At 50.7% G+C, this 9899-nt stretch overlaps 2 protein-coding genes across 2 annotated transcripts; one reads left to right on the top strand and one right to left on the bottom strand.

The window, feature by feature from the left end:
* Positions 1 to 3105: 3105 nt before the first annotated feature.
* On the top strand, positions 3106 to 4675 carry BO72DRAFT_497205 (uncharacterized protein; the record flags this gene model as incomplete). The annotated part of the gene is made up of 2 exons (XM_040948682.1): positions 3106 to 4311; positions 4451 to 4675. The coding sequence occupies 2 exons, from the start codon at positions 3106 to 3108 to the stop codon at positions 4673 to 4675; spliced, it is 1431 nt and encodes a 476-aa protein (XP_040800444.1).
* A 307-nt stretch (positions 4676 to 4982) lies between these two features.
* BO72DRAFT_486803 (putative bis(5'-nucleosyl)-tetraphosphatase) lies at positions 4983 to 8122 on the bottom strand. The gene is made up of 7 exons (XM_040947956.1): positions 7727 to 8122; positions 7415 to 7656; positions 7122 to 7150; positions 6844 to 6917; positions 6551 to 6565; positions 6158 to 6413; positions 4983 to 6080 (listed from the first exon to the last, which is right to left on the bottom strand). The coding sequence occupies exons 1-7, from the start codon at positions 7801 to 7803 to the stop codon at positions 5118 to 5120; spliced, it is 1656 nt and encodes a 551-aa protein (XP_040800443.1). The 5' UTR covers positions 7804 to 8122; the 3' UTR covers positions 4983 to 5117.
* Positions 8123 to 9899: the final 1777 nt, after the last annotated feature.

Raw genomic sequence — 9899 nt, 5'->3', positions numbered from 1 at the left:
AGGGGTCCCCGGACTTTGGGGTTGGAAATGAAAAAAAAGTACGGTATTGGTTCATTCCCCTGCCATTTCTGTGTTTTTTTGTCTACATTACATAAAAATTCTTCGAACATGTAGTGAATCTGGTAAGTAGGCTTCCAAGTGGACTGGTAGCTATACCCTACGTACAATCAAGAAGTGACCAATCAAATGTCTTCCTCCAGGCATAACGACTATGTCCTACGAGTAAGTACACCTGGCGAGTACTATCATAGGTACTATGTACGACTGTAGACTACAACTACCCATGTACAGATACCCTGGCCGTGTCACCATTGGTACCCAACGCCGAAAAATTGCTCAAGGGAGATTGAAACCAAGAAAAGAATCAAGTGGGATAGGCAATGACAACATAACTGTAAGAGAAAAACAAATGACCCTTCGAAGAAAACGAATCGAGAAGAGAGATACTGGACCCAAGGAACCCCCTTTCCCGGGCCCCGGTGGGGTGGGCTTGTTGGCATGCCCGCGGAAGTTTCTCAAGTTCATCATCTGCAGCACAGGGTTCCTTTACTCGCTTCCGAGGATGGTCTCGGTCTGGGGTCTGGGGTTGGATGATGAATAGATAGATAGATAGATAAAACGTGATCACCAGCTTTATCATGGGATGGTCCCGAGGACAGGGATGGGGGAAGGGGGCCCAGCATGGCCAGGATCAATGATCCTAGAAGCGGAGAAAGAGAGTGAGAATCTATAATTGGTAGTAAGTCTAGTGAGTGAGTACTGGGCGGGGCGAGGATTTGGGGATGGACGAAGGAAGGAGCATAACGCCTACCGACAGGCGCCGCGCCGTGGCCCCATCAGCGCCAGCATCAGTGGTCACTAAGCTAATAACAAAGGTAAATGACGGCGGGTATGTAGAGCGGGAGGGAAGGAAGGAAGGTATGCTGAATAGGGCCACCTACAGGTGAGCAGGCAGGCAGGCAGGCAGGCAGGCAGGCAGGCAGGCAGGCAAGCCAATTCAAGCCACAGACAGACGGGCATCCAGACCGTTCCTTCGCATCGTGAACGGGGGGCGCTGAGAAAGAATCGATAGGCCGAGCGATAGGTCAACAGCATCTCATCTGGACCTTTGGGGGGGGGGGTTAGTCTAGTCTTTCGTGCGTGATCTGTCTATCTGTCTGTCAACCCACCGGGTCGCAAGCTCCGACTGTGTGTATCACCGTTGGATTGTTGCTGATTGGGTCGGGAAAGGCAGGGACGTTTGAGGGCGGGTTGGATGGAGGGATATGGGCTATATCCTGGCTGAATTTGGTTTGGATCACGGGAGTTCATACGCGAAAGAAGGAATCCCCTTCTTCGAGAGAGCTCTGGTTTTTTAGTATCCTGGGTTTGGACCACTCTTTCCCCGTCCATTCCCCTGTCACTGGCCATGGGTTGGCGATCAAGATCGGAATTGACCTGCAGATGCAGGAACGTTTCGTCGTCCGTTGTGGAGTGGAGGGAGGCTTGGGGGAGCAAGAGAGAAGCTAGAGCTGGCCAGTCGACAAGCGACCAGAAAGTAGTAGAAAAAGCAAAAAAAATATCGGATCCATAGAGATCTATTCACAACACAAAGAGAGGGAGACCAGGTACGCTGGCAGATCTACCGGGGAATTGTGGTGAATTCTCCGATCAAACGTCGCGGTGGATGAAGTAAGGGAAGCGGACAAAGCCCTATATGTAAGTATCCGAACTGGTTGCCAGCACAGCCAAACCAACCACACCCAATCACAGATGAATCCCAGGTTAATGACAGTGGAGTCTCATCCTGGGTCCCAGAAACCTTGAAGAAAATGCCCTTGACAGTTGGAAAATCCTGATTCAGATCTGACCAATCGACTATCGATCCTTGCCAGTCCTGTTCTTCGTCGCCGAACGCCACGAGATGATCTTCTATTCGGCTTATGACCCTCCTTCCAGATGAGTTCCATGGTTGAGCCTTCCGTGCGGGAGCTTGATATGAGGAAGAGCTGGAATGAGAGCTTGGTCGTCGAGGTTTTAGGCCTTTTCGGTCGGATTCCACGCCTTTTCGGCAAGCCATTCAAGGGGACATGCTTCAGTCCTCAACAACTAGGCCGGGGAAGCGGAGAGAGGGGACAAGGAAGGTGGTTCCGGAAGTGTGGAGGGACCTCAATACTCATATCGCAGCATCACGACTGTCAGGGATATGGAATTAGAGAAGGACTTAAGGGGCACATCGCTTCTGCTCTTCCTCGATGAGCTTAAAGACTGCCCTGGACATTTCTCGAGAGCTACTATCTTTTTTCTTCAAGTGTCAACGTTCGCGTGTTGGATTAGAGACGGTGTCTTGAGCTGAACGCATTGTATATTGTGACGACCCCATTGCGTCCGCTGTGCTGGAGCCATAACACTTGCCACAAAGAGCGTTGACAGTGGACTGAGACATTGTTCGCTGTTGGACCGAGTGGCGGAAAGTGACCAAGTCTTGGATACCGGGCTGTTCCTTGTCCCTTCCATTATCATTCACGCCCACTGCCATCTTTCTCCGTGCTTTTTGTTTCTTTCGACCGAAACACAGCAGGGGCTAGCCTTTCGATTGGGACTCGTTGAGGGTAAAGGCATTGCAACTGAATCTCGCCTCCGAGTGCGACAGACCAATCGCCTGGTCTATGTTCTGAGTAAGTTGACCGCAACTCTTCAACAACAAGTGAAACCTCACCATATGGAGTTCGATGTGCTGAGTGACTGCATCGCTGCCTGCAGGTGCCCTGACTCGCCCGACAACGCGCATGATACGACATCTAAGTCCAAATCTCGCTATTCCAGGAGAACATACGAGCAGTCAAAGACTGGAGCGGTGAACTGAGCAAGGAAGTGGAGCGTGGCATCTTAAAAAACGCCGCCTATCTTTCCTCGAGAAGCTCGTTAGCTAAAAAGCAAGTCACCTGGCAAGCACCTTCATTTAATGTCACGCTCTGGCAAATCTTGCTGAAGGTAGGTTGAATACACTCCTGTGTTTTGTCAGATATTCTGCGAGTTGAGTCTGATACTGTTACCTGATCAGCCCTGTTGTCGGAGTCGCAGCGTCCAATGAAGGTTGACCAGCGTTGTTCGAAAATCATCGAAATGACAAACACCTATATGATGATCTCAGACTCGATCAAAGAGAGAGAGATCTCCTACTGGTCGATCTTTCCTTCTACACTCGATTCGGCCAAGCGTGAAGAGCCACCTTTTCACGGTCTTCCTCTTCCGACATTAGCGGAAGCCTGTTGCTCGTACATGCCTGCCAAACGGAGTCCCTTGCTAACAGACTGCAATCAACTTGAACACCTTGGGGTTGTCTCAGAGCCGCTGCAGAAGGCACCTGTGGCTTGTTCTCCGGCTGTATGCCTGGACGATGCTTCTAGCGCTGCTAGTCCTCCGAACATCAAATTCGACACGAGCACCGTGGCCAACGAGCCGTTCTTGTTTCCACACAGAGCTTTAAGCTCAAAGCAGGACCTGGTTGCTTCTGGCGTTAGGGGCAGTGAGTGCCTGCCCGCCGATCACCTCATTAGTGTCGCGCATCAAGAGCCTGGAATAGCCACCAGCAACAACGATGCTGAAGTCCCACTGCCGAAAGTCGAAGTACCATGGGATTATAGCTCCGTTGTGACATTCAACGATAGCTTTAGAAGCGCAGAGGAGACGAAAGATACCACCAGTGCTCTCACCTGGTCCATACCTAAAGTTTATCAAGTGGGATGTGCAACGCATTCGAGGGATATCAGCCACGATGAACTGGCATATTCCTCACCTTGTGTGTCCAGCGCAACAGCCCATTTATGCAATGATGACCTGAGTGGTACTTTCGACCAGCTGATTTCAATGCCGGATCACTCTCCAGATGACAGTTTTCAGTCCAGCCATGACGGGTGGTCGGACATTCCAAGTCCATTAGCTGGAGTCTGTCCTGGCAAAACAGGCTATCCTGACATACTTCCGGTCCCGGAGAGACAAATGACAAGTCAGACACCAACCTACTATCAGCCTCTTCCGACATACTCTTATCAACATCAGGACTCGTCTACCTTTGCTCCTTCACATCATCCGCTCCCCCCTCCATTCCAGCCGCAGTTATCCCCAGCCAACGGACATGTAGCGATTGGGATAGGAGGCGCACTCAGAGAATCCACAACGCGCGGATCCGATGCCAAGAACAAGCTCTTGATCAAGTACAAGCAGCAAGGCTTTTCGTACAAGACCATCAAGGAGGTTTGCAACTTCGCCGAGGCCGAATCCACCCTTCGTGGCAGATATCGGACTTTGACCAAACCCAAGCACTCCCGAGTGAGAAAGCCGCAATGGCAAGATAGAGATGTAAAGTTCATTGATCCCCACCCCCCTCCCTATTGTTGGTTGCGTGATTCAACTGTGAGCATAATCCCATATATTGACCTTGAGTTTCTTACGTCCGTTCCTGTTGCAGATTCAACTTCTTTGCGAAGCGGTGACTCGGTTGGGACACGGCCGACAGGTGTCGCAGTGCCCGTACCTCTTCGATTACCAGTCTCGAAATCCCACCCTCGCTCAGCCGCCGAAGGTATCCTGGAAACAGGTGGCGCTCTATATATATGAGAACGGAGGCTCATACCTCTTTGGAAATGCAGCGTGCAAGAAGAAATGGTGTGAGGTGCATGATGTGAAGTGTTGAGTGAGAATAGAAGAAAGGAAGGTTGCCGTTGCCCGGCGGAAGATGATAGATGGCCCGGCTGACTGACTGACCGGCTGGTTTATTGACATTGCCGGTTCGCTCTTTCCCGGCAGGAACATGGGGAAATTATTTCCTGTCTTTCAGTCTGTCTGTTCGCCTTGCTCTGTATGACTGGATTGGAAATAGAAGAGGGGGGAGGGGTCTCAAGTGTAGAACTACGATGTAGAAATCGCTTGCGTGGGCGGTAGGGGGCCATCTATACAGCCAATTTAGCAGTCAATCTACTCTTATATACTACAGTCCCTTTCCGAAAATAAACCAATGGTATTATATCTCTATCACGTAAAAGTAGGTAAGACACAAAAGTTTACTCCGTAGATATGTGCAGATTCACTGATGCATATGTGACTCATCTAACCAAGCTAGCATAATGCTTCACACCTTATAGCTGCGAAACCTCCGGCAGTTTCAACTGCGGAAAGCCAATCGTCGAAAGTACGTTGCTCAATGACTGCGGATTGCGGCGCAACTCGGTCCATTCGGCCTCGGCCTTGACCATGAGGGTTCCGGCCAAGATGGTGCCGTTCAGGGCGACCACTCCAGCCTCGGCGACATCCGCACTGGCGCCAGGTTCAACTGGGACGTGTGCGCTTTCCCTTCTCCGGGGGCAGATGATCATCGAGGACTCGGTCATGGCGAGATTATAGCTGACGGCGGCGGGGCCGGTCGTCTCTTGGACGCGGCGATTGCTGTTGCTGCTGTTTGTGGCAGCTGCTGCAGCTGCAGCTACCGCAGCCCTGTACAGAGAAAGATATGTTGCGAAGAGGGTCTCGCTCGAGGGGTTTGGCGGCAAGGGGAGCGCGAAGTGGGCAAAGGGAACTCGATCCGACCGCCGATAGCCACCAGACCCGCCGGTGGCTGCCGGTTGCGCGGTGGCGGCGACAATATCTATCAGAGGCCGCCAGTCGTCCGAGTGCTCCTGTTGTTGCTCCTGCTGGGCCATCGCTTCCACGGGAAGGAACTGCAGGTGCCTGTGCGGTTGACTCGCGCCACTCTCGTCGCCCGAGTTAAAGAAGGCGAACAGCTTCCTGTCGCGCGCGGAGGACGGAGCCTCTGCTTCGGCCCATGCTTTGACACAGGCGTAGGCGGCTGCGAGGTCTTCCTTCTCCAGAAGATCCGTCTGGGCTTTCCAGGCTTTTGTGGCGATGATGAAGTGGTTGGGAATCACGGGAAATTTGTTGAGGACCAAGAAATGGGTCGGATTTTCGCGGGGGATCTGAGCTATTAGAAGCTCCGGTGACGGGTTCTCGAAGGGATCGAACTTCGGTCCGCTAGGGTTGGCGTTTTCGTTCTTCGGGGTACTCGTTGGCTTCTTTGCGAGAGCTGGACAGTAACGAAGTTGATACTAGGGCAAGATTGGGTGAAGGCGTCAGCAAAGCTTGCGCGTAGCCCAGGGATTGATGGCACAAGGACATGATTTACCGGTACCCCCGAAGCATGGAGTGTCACGAGCTGGGTTGGAGAAAAGAGGAGATGGCCAGCATCTTTGGCGGTTGTGAATCGTCGACTGACCAGAGCCGGAAGACTTTCCGAAAGACCCAGTTGCATAATGCCGAATGTGTGGTGTCGGATGCTGTGTTGCAGCTGCTGCAGTCCTGGCGGAGTGTTGAGTTGGAGAATGGCAATGACGACTTCCTCCAGCGCGGCGGGATGAGGCAAGAATGCGGGGCAGGAACGGCTAGCCGAAAGGAGATGTTTGGATGCAGGCACGGAAATTCAGATTGCGTCCGGTATACAATTATCTACAAGCATGATGCATTGATATAGAACAGAAAAGACTATAATCTGCTTTCAGAGACTGTCATTTCCATCTACCATGTGGTTGCAAACCTAATTTACCTCCAGCATATCTAGCAATCTCCAATCTACAAAGATCGACCACGTGCTCATATTTCGAAGTGTGATAAAAAAACACAGGAAAGACAACTCATAAATCATGAGCGCCATAGCTTGAGTTGCATGTGGGGAATGAATAGAGTCTACACATGTCTAGGCATATCAAACACATTTTATGCAGTGTGGTTATGTGTCGTGGTGAGCACTGGCCACAATATACAAAAAGTGCGGAGAGCACGATCTCGCTGCATAAATCTTGGGCGCTCTTGTACATGACAACTCGATCAATGACAAGGTTGCTATTTACACAAACTCTCGAAGCCATACAGAAGACAGTTCTCCAATCCTATATTTCTGTTTAGAGCACTAGATAAATCTAAAGCCCTGACCAGTTCACGGTCCAGCACATATACAATGACGTCACTTGCATCTCTTCTTTCGACACACCTAGTAAGTATTCCCATGCTTCAACGATATGTCATGTCCTGACTCTATCATCATCAACTCAGATGATGCTGTGATATCTCACCCATCGTAGAGTCCAAACTACCTTGAATGCTTCCAGAACATGGTCTGGAGCTGTTCTCGTAACCTATAATAACCTATACTTAAACCTCAGCAACGGCCCCCACCAGTCACTGTATCAACCACAACTCTACGTGTTAATATGTCCAAGAATCCAGAAACGGGATGCAAAAGGAACCTGAACGCTCTAGCAATGCATCAAGTCATGTAAATACTGCACGTCGTATGTGAAAAGGAATGATCACCTTATGATCTACGATTGGAACTTCACACACATATTGTGTATAGTACAGTACATACAGTACATACAGTACATACAGTAGGCAATGCAGGTCCAATCCGGCGCGGCCGAACCAAGAATTTGGAATTGGCTCAGCCAGCCTCTTCCCACCCCGTCGACTGCACTTAACCCCAACAAGTATGGCTCGTGCATCCTTGCTCCATTTTCCCTATCGGCGCGGCCGGGGCGTTCCCACTTGCCAGTCATTTGCTCTTCCCATCCCAGAGCACGTTTACCGGGGATTAAGCCTAACCCCCCGGGTGCCCGCCCTCTCCCGCGTCTGGTTGCTGATAGTCAGTTAGCTCCCTCTTTGGCCATGTGTCACTCACACTAGACTCGGGATTTCTTACACTTGGAACTGTGGAGAGTCGACAGGTGTCGCTGATCGCGATCTTGGTGATAAGTGGGACCCCATGAACTCCATCATGTTTTCGTCACCATAGTTAGGTAACCAGATGATCCCCGAGGATCTACCTCGATCATCCAAAGAGTGCAGTAGTGAGTGGACATACTTTACTCTTTCGTGTGCTCATGTACAGGACTTGCAGGTATCTGCACCCAGCAGCAGCAGCAGCAGCAGCCAATCAGTCAAAGATTGGCAAGGTATAAAAAGAATGTATGGTTCGGCATCTGCCGTTGCATACAGCAAAGCACTTAAGTCCTTTGCAGTCTCAAAATGGGCGGTTGTGGCAGGGGTGCGGTGAGTTCAGCCACGTCTTCAGCAACCGGAGTGACGTGGTGTCAATCAGTCAGTCAGTCTGGAGCGTTGTTTGTGTGTGGATGAGGCTCTTTGTATGACTTTAATGCTAATGTATCATTGTTCTGAGCCCGCTGCCCCTCCCTCGGCTTCGTTTTGAGAAACAATGCTTTGACCCACGAGTATAGCCCCCTTCAATGGAGACTTTCAGAATTGATCACGAGATAAAGAGGGTCTGGACAGTTCTGCTTCAGTGGGACGGATTTTCGGCCGTAGTTGAGGTTTGTTCTCCTGTTGAATTATTCCACTAGTTTCCCGTACGGGTTCATCATCTGATGCCTAGTACAGCACAATCATGATGGTTTAGTGCCGCTCAGGACTACTAAAGTATGGCAAAGATGGCGCGAAAGTCCAACTCTCTTGCCCAAGCGAACCATGGTTATGGGATCAAGCCTTTACTTTGTCAACACCATGCACGATCAATCCCAACCACAGCAAGGAACCTGGCCCCCGTCCTTGTTGCAATCCACGGAGATGATGCAGATTTGTTGATCCTTATTCACCAATCCGTCCCCATCATCCTACCAGAAAGGGGGAGGGGGGTCCCAGGCAGGTAATTATTTTCGGGATCCCGATCGTTGAGTGTTATCAAGTGTACGGTAAGAGAAGTAATGCTGATTGATTTGTTCTTCTGCATCGCTTCCCTCAATCTCCCATTCGCCGGACGGACATTCTGCTGTGACCCTCCTCGTAAACTTGATTGGCCTCTCCTCCTCCCCAGTCTAAAAGACCTCGTGGCATTGACAGCTGCGTGGCTTGAAACGGATGGGAGAGGGCCACCCAACCAGTCGGTCATGATTTCCTACTAGCATCGGAATGGGGCCAAAGGCTTTTGCGGCAGACAAGAAGGGGAAACTCGGCCCCGGGGAAATAGGACCCAGCAAAACTCAACGCGAGGGATGAATTTCTTTCGGCCGGTGGATGCCATAGGTTATGTACTCCATACTCCGTAGTGTACCTGACATCGGTTCATACTTTATTCAACGAGCCGAGCAGTCCAAGGGTCGTAAGTCACTCACAGTACTAGTCGCTCACGCGCTGGGTCCCATAATTTCCAGATGTACTGAGTCAAACACATCAGTGCCCACAGATCCATTGTGGCACACGGACAAACCCACCCTGCTACACTCCAGTCTTCACCCCCAGACCCCAGACTTCTTTTGTCTCTCTCCTGATCTTCAACCCCCGATGCTGGTACATGTAGTATCCACCAGGATAAGAATCCTGATAACTTTGTCCTTACCTCACGGAGTAAAGTTTTGATAGAACATGATTCGCTTGTGTCCAGTCAATCCCTACCTACACCTTTGTCTCTCCATGCTTGGGAGGTATATTGCTTTTTATTTCTCCTCTCTAATCGAGGAGAAGAATGAAAGACGATCATGCATGATGTCATGAACACATCTAGAAGATTGCGTGTGGTATACCATGATAAAAAAAACGAGTCCTCAGGACAAGCTCTAATTGTCCCATCCATCACATGGTTGAGGGTCTAGTCTACTCGGTACCTAGGGCCCAGTAGTCTTCACTGGGCATCCATTTTTGACATCCGGCCCTAGCGCCAACCACTGTTCGACGGTCCACGGTGCAGTGGGCGCCTACCAAAAGAAGACCTACACCTACGGACCTTCGGGACCGAGACCCAAGTCCCTGAATCTAGACTCGGTGATGACCAACATACCCATAACACAAAGACCATCCCGCCAATCGTCCCTTCGCGACCCGCGAAAGTTCGCTACTACATAGTAGGTAAATTCAGAATCATA

The sequence above is a fragment of the Aspergillus fijiensis genome, assembly GCF_003184825.1.
Source record: "Aspergillus fijiensis CBS 313.89 unplaced genomic scaffold BO72scaffold_29, whole genome shotgun sequence".
Lineage (NCBI taxonomy): Eukaryota > Fungi > Ascomycota > Eurotiomycetes > Eurotiales > Aspergillaceae > Aspergillus > Aspergillus fijiensis.
Note: the sequence above shows the minus strand (reverse complement) of the source record. Positions and strands in the feature narration are given on the sequence as shown.

Bases quoted from the DNA above. Each gene is read 5' to 3' on its own strand.
- BO72DRAFT_486803 (XM_040947956.1), bottom strand. From the start codon at position 7,803: ATGATGGAGTTCATGGGGTCCCACTTATCACCAAGATCGCGATCAGCG. The intron at 6,918-7,121 runs GTAGTTTGGACT...ACAGAAATATAG, and splicing joins ATGTTCTGGAAGCATTCAAG to GATTGGAGAACTGTCTTCTG. The intron at 6,081-6,157 runs GTAAATCATGTC...ATCTTGCCCTAG, and splicing joins TCCATGCTTCGGGGGTACCG to TATCAACTTCGTTACTGTCC.